A 14320-nucleotide genomic window follows, 5' to 3' on the forward strand; every position below is an offset into this window, starting at 1 on the left:
CCCCACACCCAGACGCCCTGGAGGCCGGCAGCTCTGTGGCTCGGGGGCCCCAGACCCGGGGTGGACACCACATCCCAGCCAGGGGCCCCGCGGAGCCCCCGCCCTCATCTGCAGGTGGTGAGCAGTCAGACACCAGCCGGACTTGGGGCAGTGGGGCACAGTGGCGCCGCCCTCCTGGACACAGGAGGGAGACTCACCCAGGTGGCAGAAGCGGCCGTAGAGCCCGGGGTCACAGAGGCAGGCCCCGTAGAGGCGGTGGCAGCGGCCCCGGTTGGCGCAGTGGCACTTCTTGCGGCAATGCTTGCCGTAGAAACCCCTGGGGCAGCCTGGGGGGCGTGGCCTGTTGTGAGTGCCCGCTTTGAACGGCCCCCCACGCCAACGGAGATGCTCCAATGGGCCCCAATGCCCAGCGTGCACGCCAGGAGTGGCCTGGCCACCAGGCACGGCTGGAGGGCTTTGGGGCCACCGGCAGCCTAGGAGCCCTGCCTCCCAGCCAGGGAGAAATCAGAGGGTGCACCAGGGCACCAGGAGGGCAGGGCAGGGACGGGAGGGGCTCCCGGGACGTGGCCGTTGGCCCCGGCTGGCCTGCTCCCTCCCCCACTCCATGGTCTGGACAGTGGCCAAGGCAGGAGGCAGGCACGCGGCTCAGCACGCACACGGCTCAGCACACATGTGGACACACATGCACACAGGCCCCGTCCCGATGCCCCGTGTCTGCCCAACATCCACAGCATCCGGACCTCTGTCCCTCAGTGGCCACCTCACCCCACCCGACCTCTAGACCTCCAAGCGGGAAGGACACTCGGCCTCAGCTGGCCAGGGTCCCGGGCATCAGCTCAGGGGCCAGGATGAGGAGAGGGCTCTGGCCATCCTTCCCAAAGCACTTCCCTGACCGAGTCCCGCTGCTGACAGGCCACCCGGGCCGGACGGTGACCCCGAGATACGCCCCCGTCCCAGCCCCCGCATCTCCAGGGGGGCCCATCCCAGCGTAGCCACGCCAGTCGAAACCCAGCGGCAGGCGTCCTTAGAAGAGGAAGGAGCGGGGGCCGCGGGGGCGGGGCAGCCTGGAGGGGGGCGGCCGCAAGCCCAGCACACCTGGACCAACCAGGGGCCGCAGAGCGCCCACCCCTGAACCCTGGCCTGCCTGGCCTCTCCGGGCACTGGCCTCCGCAAGCCCACCTGCACAGGACCCCAAGGGAGACCCCGGGCTCCAGGACGCCACAGCCTCAAAAGCAGAAGCACTGAGATGCAGGCCCTTTGCCGGCCTGGCGGTCTCGGGTCCCTCCAGGGCCCACCCCACAGGCGGGTGCTACCAGGCAGCGGGGTCTCGACCCTCAGGACGGGGACAGTTGAAAGGGAGAGAGACAGCGAGGCTGCCGGAGCCAGGACGGCTGAGTAGGACAGGAGGCAGAGCCCCGCCCAGCTGCCCTGGATTTTGAAACCCGCCCCGCACCACTCATGCGGGCCACCCCCAGGCATGGGCACGGGGGCCCCTGACAGCTACCCTCCGCCTGCTGCGGCAGGAGGTTCTCCGTTACATCAGCAACATTCTCTGGCAAAAGAGGCGGAATTTTAAAGGACTGGAGACTTGAAGAAGCATCAGTCACCTGAGAAAATCATTTCTGGGGACCCCCAAGTTCCTCCAGAGATGCTGACACTTCAGGCATAGAAAGGATGTTCCCATCACCCTGTGCAGCAGCAGGCCCAGGTGTGACGCCTCCTGCAAATCCCACCCAGCCATCGTACAGCTGTACTTGAATGCTTCCAGGAATGGGGAGCTCACTACCTCTCTGGGCAACCCATTCCAAAAGTGAGATGCTTCTGCCAGGTCTTCACCACCTGCGATCACCTGACCCCAGGACACTTAGCAAACCGCGACAACGCAGCACCTCTCTCCAGGAAGGGCCCCCCACTACCCGCGCTGCCCCCCCACCTCTGCGGAAAGAAGGTGAGTGGAAGAAAACCAGGAGGGGGCTGAGAGGGGCACCTTCCCCTCCTGCCCACCCCAGGGACAGCGCCAGCACCCAGAGGGCTGCACCCACCGTCCTCGCAGTGGGCTCCGCCGACACCCGGGGGGCAGCGGCAGGCCCCCGTCACAGGGTCGCAGGTCCCGCCGTTCTGGCAGCTGCAGGCGGAGCTGCAGTTCTTGCCGAAGGTGTCTGGGGGGCAAGCTGCGGGCGACAGGGAGGGGCAAGGCTGGGGGCCTCCCCGGCAGGACCCTCAGCCCCGAAACCCCTCCGGGGACACGGAGACACCAGCCTAGTCCAGTCCAGAAGCAACTGCCCGGAGCGGGAAGCAGGACGTCTGTGCCGTGACGCCCACATGCAGGGCAGGGGTCACCGACCCGGGGCCACACCCTGTCCCTCTGAGCACCAACCTGTGTGCCTCCCCCACCAGCGCTTTCGACAGGCAGACCCCGGACAGTCCCTCAGACCCCCACACCGAGCGGCCCGGGCCGGCCCTGCCCTGGGGGCAGTGGGGGTTGCGGGGCACAGAGTCTGGACGGGGAGGGGCAGTTTGGCCCACCGAGCTCCAGCCACCTGCAGGCTGTGTGGCCCGGGGAAGACGCTGCCCCCACCGGGAGAAGGGGGCACTGGCCCAGCCACCAGCTCCCCTTCACCAGACACCCCTCATGCCCCGGCCCCTGTCCGTGGCAGCGTCTGGGAGGGCCAGACGCCTGGCCCAGGGCTGGCGGTCCGCAGACACAGCGAGTGGGGAGTCCCGGGGCCAGCAGGCAGGAGCCCAGGGAACAGGCTCCGGCCAGGTCCCGGGCTCTCGGGGCACCGCCCCCGCCCCGCCCCCACCCCGCGCCTCACTCTCGTTGCAGACGAGCCCGGTCCAGCCCTCGGGACAGTCGCAGCCGTCCAGGCCGGGCAGGCAGGTCCCTCCGTTGCCGCAGTCCTCGCAGGTCAGGCTGCAGTCGGGGCCGAAGGCGTCCTCCAGGCAGACTGGGGCGGGAGGCACGGGGGCCTCAGGCCTTGCCTGGGCTCAGGGGCTCAGGGGGCGGAGGAGGGGCCCACAGGGTGCCCTCCACCCACGGAAGCCCCCGGTGGGAGAGAGGGGTGCGGAGCCAGAGGCCGGGGCCTGGGGGGGCCCTAAGCCAGGAGCCCAGGGTATGTCCAGCCCAGGCCCAGCCTGACGCGCTGTGAGCGCTGCCGTGTGGCTGGGCCTCTCGGCCTTGGCCAGACAAGGTCTTCTTCGTTCGTGCCCGCGGCCGCCACCACCCCCCCCAGGAGCGGAGCCCACCGCTCACCGAACTTCTCCTCCAGCGTGTGCTCCCCCCGGGCCTCCGCCTCCACGGCCCCGATGTCGTCGTCTTGGAAGAGGTGGGACAGCGTGTCCTGCAGCACCGAGACGTGCGGCAGCGGCCGCGCCAGGGGCAGCCGGCCGTCCAGGTCCACCTCGGGCATGTCCAGGGCTGCACGGGACACAGAGGCCCCTCAGCCCCCGCCACCTGCCCGGGCTCACAGACGCCCCTGCCCCTCGGTGACCAGAGCTGGCCCAGGGCCCGAGCCCCACGCAGGGCCCCTCCTCACCCTGGTCTTGGGCAGCGAGAGTCCCAGCTGCCCTCCTGATGCTACTTCTCAGGGTAAGAAGAGGCCCCGGCACTAAGCCCCTGGCCCGGCTGTGGCCCGGCCCCACCCCGTATCTAGGGCCCAGAGCGTGGACGGGAGGACAGGAGCACAGCTCTGCCCCCCCCCCCCGGACGCTGTCCTCCGTCCCAGGACAATGTCCCTTCTCTCGCTGGGGCAGACCAGAAGTCGGACCTCAGTGACACGCTGCCTGCGGGCCGCCTGTCTCAACAGAGCCCCCCAACCCCGGCAGCCGCCGCCCCGGCCTGTCCCCCGGTGGGAGGCGGGGCTGATGGCGGTCCAGCCAGCAGGAAGGTGGGTGCCAAGAAGGCAGGGCGGACACTGCCCCGGGAAGGGCCCGCGCGGCGGCCAGCAGACTCACGGGAGCAGCCCCGGCGGTCCTCGTCCAGCCGGAAGCCGGCCTCGCAGGAGCAGCGGAAGGAGCCGGCCAGGTTGGTGCAGCGGTGGTCGCAGCCCCCGCGGCCAGACGCACACTCGTCCACGTCTGCGGGCACACGGGGCTGCTGGGTGACAGCCCCGCCACAGCCGTCCCCCCACCCCAGGCTCTCGGCGACGGTGGACGCCCTGCCCGAGGGCGGCCAGGCTGGGAGCAGCCTGGGGTGGGGGCCCTGTCCCCCGAGACTGACCAGCGACCCCAGGTCAGGGTCCACCGGGCCAATATGGACAGCCGTGCAGACAGAGGCAAGGCGCGGGCCACCCCCGCTCACCCTCACACCCGCAGCCGTCGGGGAGGAGCCGGTAGCCGGCGTAGCAGCTGCACTCGTAGCCGCCGGGGCTGTTGGTGCAGACCTGCTGGCAGCAGGGCGCGTCGGCACAGTCGTCCACGTCTGCGGGGACACGCGGGAGCCCGCTGCACCCCGGCACGCCCGGCGGGCACGCCCACACGCACACCCACGGGCACCCGCAGGACTCACGCCCGGCTGGGGGGGCCAGGCAGGGACTGGGTGGGGGTGCCCAGTCCATCTTAGAGGCAAAGTCGCCCTGTGGGGAGCAGACCCTCCCACTCCCCGGTGTTTGGGGTGCAACTCCCAGTGCCCGGGGGAGCCCCCCTGGGGCCGCCCGGGGGCCGGGGGCAGAGAGAGCTCAGGTGGGACCAGAGGGACGTCCGAGTCAGGGCCCCGGCAGTGGCGCGCCCCGGGGCGGGGGCGGGGCGGGGGCGGGGCGCACCGATGCACGTCTTCTGGTCCTCGTCCAGCCCGTAGCCGCGGGGGCAGGTGCACAGCGGCCCCTCGCTGCTGTGGCTGCAGCCGTGGGAGCAGCCGCCGTTGTCCACCTCGCAGCTGTTCACGATCTCCATCTCGATCCCTGACACGAGACCCACCCCCGGGACGTGGGACCCGGTCTGGGTGACGCCCCCCCACTGATCACGGTCTGCCCTGCCCTGCCCTGGCCCGGCAGGAGCCCCCGGGGCCCCTCTGCTGGGAAACGGGCAGCTTGGAGCCCCGGGCAGGCTGGGCCCTGGAGCCCCCTGCCCTCCTCCTCTCCCCCACTCAGCAGGGCCGCTGACTGACAAGGAAGCCAGGCCACAGCAAGCGGGTAGCTGGGGGGGCCTCGGAGCCGACCTGCCACCCCGGGTCACCGCTACACCCCGGCGTGCCCGCGCCCACCGCCCGGGGCCACTCACTGTAGCACTGCCGGCCGTCGGCCCCCAGCTCGTACCCGGCGTGGCACACGCACTTGAAGGACCCTTGAGTGTTGAGGCAGCCGTGGGCACACTGGGCCAGCCCCGCCGCACACTCGTCCACGTCTGCACGGGAGAGACCACGCTGGGGGCTCTGGGCCGCTGGCCCGGGAGGTGCACTCCCAGGGGCAGTGACTCCGTGGGGAGGGGACCCTTGTGTGGGAAGGGGCCTCACCCACCCTCTCCCCCTGCCCCGGCTCCGCGGCCCCGGGCCCGGCCGGCCCCTCTGTGCACCCGGTCCTCACCAAGCTCTCCAGGGCTGGGAGGGCGCGGGGCAGTCGGCACACCAGAGCCCACCAGCTTGAGCACAAGGCCCTGCCGTGGGCACCAGGCAAGACTCTCTCCTCTCAGAGCCCTGGGCCCCTCGGCCGTGCCCACCGCACTCCACCAAGACCCCTGTGCAGGGCCTGGCCAGGAGGGACCACTCCACACTGCCTCTGGGGCCAGCAGGGGCAGGTGCCCACCAACGGCACCGTGCGGTTATCAGTGCGGACCCCCAGGACCCACGTCCCGGGGAGCCCGGCACTGCTCTGGCCACGCCGCCACAGTTCCTCGGGACGAAGAGGCTGACACTCGTCCTTGCCTCCTGCTGAGCCTGCCAAGCCACCTGCATCCAGGGTGACACTGGCAAAGATCCCCGAGACGCTCCTCCCTGCAGCGGGTGCCGCGTGGAACCGCACCTGCGGCCCACCACCTGAGCGTGCACAGGGACCCGCCCCCACGGCCGCTCCTGCAGAGCCACGTGTCACAGAGGGGAGTGGGGACACCCGGACGTCCTGGGACGGGGGAGCAGCCAACTCCGCGCCACAGCGCCCGGCTGGGACCCCTGCCGCCTGGGGTGGGGGGCGCGCTCTCGAAAGCAGCGCCCGGCACATCAACGAAACCGTGGCGGCTGGGGGCTGGCGAGCTGTGGCCGGCTCGGGGCGCTGCTTCCCCGCTTCTCCCCTCAGTCTCCTGCCGGGCAGGTCTCGCTTAGGCGACCCCAGAAACACCGAAGAGCACGCACTCAGCTGCGGCCCGCCAGCTGCGGCTCAGACGCGGCTGAGTCCGCAAGCAGCCCCTTCAGTGCGTCCCGGTCCCCGGGCCCCCCAGGGGACGGACCAGCCCCACAAGGCCACGCGGGCCGCGGGACGCAGCCAGGCTCTCCCGCGGGGAAGGGCGTCCTACCTTCGCAGGCCTTGCGGTCGGCTGCCAGCTGGTAGCCGGCGCGGCACGCGCAGTGGGCGAGGCCCCGCAGCGCCTGGCAGGTGTGCATGCAGCCGCCGTTCCGGTCCGCGCACGGGTTCCTGCCTGCGGTCACGGCCGGGGGGGGCAAAGCGCAGAGATTGGGGTGGGAGGTGGGGGGCTGACTCCTGCAGACTCCAGGGTCCTGCCCCAGGGGCCCGCGCCCCTCCCCGCTCCAGTGTGCCAGGGGGCCAGTGGGTCTCCCTCCCTCAGAGGCAGGAGCCCCCGAGGCGCCCCAGACGAGACAGATCCAGCAAGCCTCTTCCCCCGCCGGAGCTGGCGTGCCGCCAGCCCCCTCGGCCTCCTGGCCCGGTGCCACCTGCACCCACGGCCGGCCTGGCCCCTCGGGCCCACCCGTACACACCCCTGGCCTGGCCCCCGAGAGGCCAGAGGGTGGGGGGCACTGTCTCGGCACCTGCTCCACCCTGCCCTCCACTTGCACGTCACAGGGGCACCCTGACCCCACTCTATCAGCGAAGCCCCCCTCTTTTTTTAACAGGCAGCCCGAGAAACCAGGACAAGGTGCCAGAGGGGGCCTGGCCCGCCTCCGCCACCCACCCAGGGGCCTCGGGCCTGCGTCCCGCCCACCCCGCCCAGCCCAGGGCGGGTCTCAGACTGAGCACCACACAGGATGTGCCCATCCTGAGCGATCCCAGAGCACCCAGCGGCGGGCAGGCGGGCGAGGCCCCCTTCCCGCCCCGGAGGCTGAGCCGGGCGGTGCTTCCTGCCTGCACCCCAGCCCCGGCGCCAGGGCTCCTGGCGGGGCTGTGGGGGTGTGGGACGGGGCCCGCCCCAGGGCGGCGCACACTCACGGACGCAGCGCCTGCCGTCCTCCTGGAGCTGGAACTCGGGCCGGCACTGGCAGCGGTGCTGGGTGACCGTGAGCTGCACGCAGCTGTGCTGGCAGCCCCCGTTGCCCACGGCGCAGGACGGGATGGCTGGGGACGCAGAGAGGGGCCGCTCAGCCCCCGGAGCAGGGGGTGACGCTCGGCTGAAGGACGCTCTGAGCCCCTCCACCCGCCCACCTCCGCCCCAGGCGTGGGGCTTTGAGAGGGCCACATTGTTCCCGTCTGGCTCCCCCCGGGCACGGGGGATGCAGGCCCACAGTCCAGCTGTGGAGCCTCTGACCCCGGCCCGCCCGAGGACAGCCTCTTGGCGAGAGCCGGGCACCATCCAGCACCGGCATGTCCCAGACTCAGAGGCAGAGCAGGCCGGGAGGCTGCCTGGAGGAGGTGGCAGGCCACAGCAAGGGGTGGTAGAGGCCCAGACGTTCCTCTATTCTGGTCGTCATGTCTCAGCCGAGGGGCAGGCGTGGGGTTTCCACGGACAGCCACTGTGGCCCGCAGGCCGAGTCCCCGGCTCCCGACCGACCGTGTACCTGCAGCCCACCCAGACCGCGCCCACGGCTCCCAGCAGTCGTGCGGACAGCGCTGGGTGAGACTGCAGAGCCAGGGACCCAAGTCCCGGTCAAGGACACCAGTAGTCCAGGCCTGCATTTGCGGGTGCCCACAGGGTGGGCCCTGCCGGGTCAGCCCGGCCGAGTGGCGCCCCTGAGCCGGGTGGAGGGGCTGGGCTGTGCCGGGGAAGGACACGCTGAGTGAGGCCGGGTGCCCGGGGCGGGTGCCGGGCCTCTGGCAGCCCCATGAAAGCTCTGGTCGTGGCCTCGTGGTTAGGGTAGGCGTCGGCCCAGAACTCGGGAGCAAAACCACAGGAATGCGGGCCCTGCGGGCCCGGCAGGCCCGGCACGGGGCAGACCTGGTCCTGTCCCTGCAGCAGTGCGGCCGCCGGGGGCGGGGCCTCCCCCACCCCGCCGAGACGCCCCTGTGCCATCATCGGACCCCGGGGCGAGCTTGGGAGCCAGGGGCACGGGCCAGGCACTGGGGGACAGGACTCTGAGGCCAGGGGAGCTGGGCACGGCACGGCGCCCGCACGCAGAGCCCTGGGGCGGCCGCGGGGCTGGGGAGAGGCTGCAGCCGCGCTGTCTGCCAAAAGCAAAGCTTCCTTCAAAGCAAGTATGTCTGAAAAAAGCCAAGCACCGCCTGCAACACATGCCCTGTTTCCCCACGTGCGGCGAGCGGGTGGGGAGGGAGACGCCGGGGTGGCTGGAAGGGCCCTGTGTCCTGGTCACACCTGGCACCCACACGTGCCGGGGAGAAGCAGCGGAGACCCGAGGACCGGGCAGGACAGAGGCAGGACAGGGCGGCCACCATTCAGGTCAACCCTGAGCCTTCCCCCTACCTGCCCGCCCACCCCCCCGACTCTGCCCTGACCCCCAAACACCTGCCTGCCTCCCCGCTGCTTAGGCCAGCCCACCACACCAGGGGGTTCCCAGCACAGCCTGACCCAGTCCTGCCCCCCACGGGCTCTGTCCGTGCTCACACCCCAGCCCTGCTCGGGACTCCTAATAGGAACCAGACTCCTGCCTGGCAGGGCAGGCAGGCTCACAGACACCGGGGCCTGGAGCCCCAGGCAGGGGGCCAGCCGGGCCGGCACCTCGGCCCGAAGGAGGACCCCAGCAGTGGTGGCTGGGCTGGCAAGAAGGCCCTCGGGACGGGCCCACGGGCAGCCCGGCACGGAGCCCACCAGAGTTCACGGGGGAGGAATCGCAGGCAGGTGGGCGCGGGCGGCAGGGGTCCAGGCTCCCCGTGCCACTGCGCACCCTCCCTGGCCACCGCTCCCCTCTCTGCTGCGCACATCCTAGGGTTCCAGGTGCCCCCGGGAAGCAGCCGCGCCCGGCCAGCGCCGCCTTGTGCGGCCTGGGCCAGGCCCCCAGGAAGCTGAGCCAGGCACATCTCTCAGGCGCCAGGCCGTGCCGCTCAGGGAAGGGCCCGCCGCTGTGTGACCAGGGTCTCCAGAGCTGGGGGGGACACTTCCAGGCCCCTGAATCCTCTGAGTCCTGGGGACCCCTGCCCGGGCAGTCCCGCACACGAAGACCACACTCGGACCTGACCCAAGGCTGAGAGCCCAGTGGGAGACGGGACATTAGGTGGTCCGCGGCCCCGGGTGGGCTGAACACTCGCGCCCCCAAAACTCAAGCCCACACGTGACCCTATTCAGAGGGAAGCCCCCGTGGAGGTCATTGAGGTTACACGAGGCCACGGGGCGGGGCCCCGACACCACAGGAGACCCGAGACCTGTCCGTCTCCCTCTCTGCCACATGAGGGCCTGGTGGGAGGGGCCTGGTGGGAGGGGCCTGGAGCTTCCCGCCTCCAGGACGGTGAGAAAATTCACGTCTGTCGTTTACGCCCCCCGAGTCCGTGGTGTTTGCCACGGCAGCCGGAGCTGGCCGACCCGCCCTCAGTCCCCCAGTTCGGGGCCCCAGGCTTCATTCAGTCAGGCAGGGGGTGGCAGGGGTCTAATAGAGCCGGGCTGCACTTCCTCCCCCTGCCAGCAGTGGTCCCCCTACTCGGGAGCCTCGGGCGTGAAGCCTTGAGATCGGCGAGGGAACCGTACCTCCCCTGAGCAGCAGGAAACTGGATGCCTAGGAGACAAGGGTCCCACAAGGCGGAGGCCCACTCTGTCTCCGCCAGTGGTTGTCCGCTCTTGGGGGTCGGGAGTCAGTGCCTGAGGCCTGGCCGTGGCTTTGGGTCAGAACGCGGTATCGGGTGCACCAGGGTGCGGGCCCTGCAGCCAGCGGCAGGTGGGGGCGGTGGATGGCCGGCCTCCAGGGCCGCTCTGCTGGCAGGGCCCCGGCCCCGGGGCTGGCACAGCGGCCAGCCGGAGCCGGTCGGCTACGGGGCTGCGCTGCGGCAGGCTGGCCGGGGCCGGGGGGAGCAGGCCTGTCTCCGGCCAGCCGGCCGAGCCCACCAGCTCCCTCCGCTCCAGCCGCCAACCGGCGGGTGGTTCGGGGCCGGCCTCCCTCCCAGGGTTTCGGAAAGACCGCCCTCAGCCTGGCTTGGTGTCTGGGTCCCCAGAACCTCACCCGCGTGTGGTCAGCGGCCGTCCACAGCCCTTCCTTCTAGGAAGCCGTCTGCTGGGGACAGGGCCAGGAAGGGGTGACCCGCCGGCTCGGCCGGGAGGACAAACTGCCCTGGGCTTCACCACCAGGCAGCCCCGTCCCCACCCCCGCACGGGCCCCGGCGCGGCACGGGGACACGGTTCACCTGGGTCCAGGTGAACGGCCGCCCACGCCCACATTCCGGGGACAGGAGCCTTGGGGCCCGGGCCCCAACACTGCAGACCGCACGCTGGCCAGCCGGCCCAGCCCCGCAGTCCCTGAGAGGAAGCTCCCGAGACAGCCTGTGCTTCGGGGGTCCTGCTCCTGGGAGCGGGGGCCGCCCCGCCCACCCGCCAACCAGACCGGCGGTGGGGGAGGGGGCAGGGAGTGGGCGGGCCGTGGGACCACAGCCTAGTTTGGGTTCAGGGGCTCACAGACAACCCCCAGGACTGCGCCTGTGGCTTCGCGGGCGTGAGTTTTGCGGATGAACCTCGAGGTCACCCCGTCCCCGCTGCCTGCACTCCGTCACCACCCAGGCCTGCCCACAGCAGCCTCTCCCCAGGGGGTGGAGAGAAGGGCGGGCCGGGGGCCCTGTGCACCCCTCACTGCACCGCCCCACTTGCTCGGGAAGACCCTGGAGAGGGGCACGGGGCAGGGGGTGGAGTGTCTGCTCTGAGGCCACACTGTGCACCGAGTCCCCAGGGAAGGCAGGGACCAGGAGCTGTGGGAACAGGAGGGCCCACCTGGCTAGGAGAAAGGGACACGGGGAGCTGTGGGGGCGCCAGGCCACCTGGGGGTGCATGACGGCAGCGGATTCTTCCCGCAGCACCTGCCCCAGAGGTCTGGCGGGCCTGGGACCTCGGGGGGAAGACAGAGCCCCCCTCTTCCAAGTGACAGGCCTGGGCGCCTCCCCCAGAGGGACCCTCTGCTGGCAGAGCCAGTGACATCGTGGCCCCCCAGACCGCCCCAGGTGTGTGGCTCGCCCCGGGCCACGGGGAGCAGCATCCGTGTCTCTGTGTCCAAGGCCAGGGTCCGGAAGAGCCGGCTGGGCAGGTGCCGTGCTGGCCCTGCGTGCCCAGCCGCACCGAGGAGGGTTCCCCAGCACAGACTGTTAAAGGCCCGGGAGCTGGTCTCCTCCTGGCCACCCTCCCCCTGCCCCCACTCCCCTTTCCACGCTGGGGAAAGAAGGGGGTGTCTCAGAGCCCCCAAGAGTGAGAAGCAGGACGGACCAGCCCTAGGCCTCGCAGGGACCTGCGCCTCCCTCCCCAGAGCCTGGGCGGACAGGCCCTGCGACATACCCTGGCGACGGAGCACCCGGAGACGCCCGCCGCGCCTGCTGCCCTGGCGGCCAGGCTGGCCAGGGCTGAACGCCGGGTGCTCGGGGGCCTGGGGGCCTGGCCGCCTCTCACGGCACCGGGGCCGACGGCAAAACCCTTGTTGAAAAGTCTCACTTGTAAGAACCGAAGGCTTTCGTGCGTTATTTCTTTTGCAAGGGAGGGGTGCGGGGGGGCTGTGCATTTCCTGTCCTCCCCTGCCCGGGAGGGCAGTTTGGCCCAGAGGGTTTCAAGCCCCCCCGCCCCAAGCACTGCCTCCTCTAGGGGCTTCCCAGATCCCTCAGGGCCCCACGAGGCGGCAGCACCGCCCCGAGGGTGCCCTCCCCCGGCCCCAGCATCTCTGTCCCCTTTTTTCAAGTGGTGTGGGGGCGGGGGCGGGGGTGGAGGGAGCCTGATCCGGCCGCCTGCCCGCAAGAGTCCCTGGGTGCGCACAGCACCTGCCCCGCCCCAGAGGACGCCCGCGGGCCCCGGGGGAGGGTGCCAGAGCAGCTGCGCTCCAGCTGTGCAGACCGCCCACAGCCACCCTGGGGTGGGGGGAGGGCAGAGCAGGGCCCAGGTCTTACACTGGTTCTCCCCATAAAGGTCTGCCGAGGCCCCAAGGCCGTCTGAGCTCAGACCGCTGGCTGTCTGCATGCTGGGGTCCCAGAGGAGAAGGGGGGGTCCCACACCTCTCAGAGGCAGGGCATCCAGCGCCCCCTCCGGGAGCTCTCGGAGAGCCCAGTAGCCCAGCACTGCCGAGCCGTCCCCCACCGGGCCCCATCTGGAAGCCGCTATGGGCAAGCTGAGTGCTCGGCCGCCCCGGCTCCCGGCCAGCGCGCCAGGCCCACTGCGGCCAGGCCGGTCCCCGGGCAGCCGGGACGGCCCATGAGTGAGCAGGGCAGGTGTCCCCAGAGCAAAGGTTTCCCGCTGTGCCCCGGGAGACCCCCTGTGCACTCCAGAAGCTTCTCGGCAGAGCTCGGGCCCCACTGGGACGACACTCCCCGTGGACCCAGGCCAAGGAAACCCAGAGAGACCCCGGACGCCTCTGCGAGAGCCGGGGAAGGCCTGGCGGGCCAGGGGCCAGCTCCCGGGGACTCCAGTCCCAGGGGACCTGCCGACAGCCGGGGGGACGTGGGGTGTGCGTGGGTGCGTGTGTGCACGTGTGGGGGTGTGGGTGTCGGGGTGCAGGTGAGGGTGGGGGGCGTGGGGGTGCGGGGTGCAGGCGCGGTGCACACTTCCTGCCGGGGATGGCGGCCATGAGAGGGAGTGACGCACCAGGGCCCAGGGAAGCATCTCCAGCTCCGGAAGCCACTGCCCGGAGCGGCCAGGAGCTGGACACCAGCGCCCAGAAGGCTGCCGAGCACAGGGGCCCTGGCGCACACCCACTAGTCTGGGCGCCCAGAGCTGCGGGGGCGAGGTCCCGGCAGCCACAGGCCAGCCTGTGCCAACCGGACCCAGGGGCCCTGGCGTCAGCCTGAGGAGATCCTTTCAAATAACCCAGCACCGAGAATCGAGACCCTTGAGGGGGGGAGCAGGGCAGGGGCCCCCGAGGCAAGGCTGCTGGGAGGTGCTCCAGTGAGCAGTGGGGCGGATGGGCTGGGGGCCCCCCTTCCCAAAGCCAGGTTCCTCCAAAGTCCCAAGAGGCACCTGCCTCTTGGCACGCTGCCCACCCCCACCACCCCCATCAGTGTCCTGTGAAGGCCACATCAGCCAGATGGGGGACCAGGGAGACGGGAGGGTGCGTCCCAGCCACAGCAGGGAGGGGGCGGTGGGTGCCCACCAAGCCCAGGGAGAACCTGCCCCAGCCTGGGGCCCCCGAGGCCAAAGAACCGCGGTCACGGGCTCCCAGAAGCCTCTCTCCCACCCGGCCGGCCGGCAGCAGCTGGGGGCTGCCCGGCCCCCACCCCCCGTCACTGTGTCTGCAGCCCACACGACATTCCTGCATCTGTTTCCACTTTCCGAACCAGAGAAATTTTATGGGGCAGCGGCCTCACCCCCCAGCAGCAGCCTGGACATGTGAGAGAGTGTGGGGTGCGGGGAGGGGGCCCCCAGGGGCTGGCAAGCCGCCTGCCACATAGCAGCCAGGCGTGCAGGCAGCGGGCCCTCGCAGCCCCGCCGGCGCACTCTGGGTTTCTGGGGCGGAGAGGAAGGGCACCCCGCCCCCAGGCCCCGGGAACGACCCCCATGGGGCCTTGGAGGCAAGAAGGGGCCAGCTCATGCCCTGGCACCTGTGCCCAGAGCCTGCTGCGGGGGTCCGAGGGGCCCCAACTGCTCCACACCAGGCTCCTGGCCTCCAGCCCCTCCCCCCGCCCCTCGGCAACCGCCTGGGGCTCTCTCTCCTTCCCACCCTTCTCTCCCTCACAACCCTCCAGGGCCATCAGGCCCATCCCCCAAGGGGAGGGAGCCCAGAGAGGAACGGAGGGTCAGGGTCCCATCGCTCCTCCGGCCACAGCCCGACCCCCGGCTCCTTGGGGCCCAGAAGCCCAGCTCTGCGGACCAAGAGTGGCCTCACGCTGCCCTGCCCCTGGCCAGCCTCCCCGAGTTTGGAAGCTCTTGATAGGACAGCAGCCCG

The 14320-nt window shown here is 71.3% G+C and overlaps 1 protein-coding gene across 1 annotated transcript in view; it reads right to left on the minus strand.

The window, feature by feature from the left end:
• MEGF6 (multiple EGF like domains 6) overlaps nt 1-14320 on the minus strand; it is a 76238-nt gene that overhangs the window by 12170 nt on the left and 49748 nt on the right. Inside the window, exons 10-19 of the mRNA XM_045858729.1 lie at nt 7311-7436; nt 6442-6564; nt 5218-5340; nt 4761-4898; nt 4301-4420; nt 3955-4077; nt 3254-3418; nt 2817-2948; nt 2043-2171; nt 198-326 (exon numbers count right to left, since the gene is read on the minus strand). Coding sequence (XP_045714685.1) covers nt 198-326; nt 2043-2171; nt 2817-2948; nt 3254-3418; nt 3955-4077; nt 4301-4420; nt 4761-4898; nt 5218-5340; nt 6442-6564; nt 7311-7436 — 1308 coding nt within the window. The remainder of the gene's footprint in view (nt 1-197; nt 327-2042; nt 2172-2816; nt 2949-3253; nt 3419-3954; nt 4078-4300; nt 4421-4760; nt 4899-5217; nt 5341-6441; nt 6565-7310; nt 7437-14320) is intronic.

The sequence above is a fragment of the Phyllostomus hastatus genome, unplaced genomic scaffold (assembly GCF_019186645.2).
Source record: "Phyllostomus hastatus isolate PE091 unplaced genomic scaffold, TTU_PhHast_1.1 phas_scaffold_182, whole genome shotgun sequence".
Lineage (NCBI taxonomy): Eukaryota > Metazoa > Chordata > Mammalia > Chiroptera > Phyllostomidae > Phyllostomus > Phyllostomus hastatus.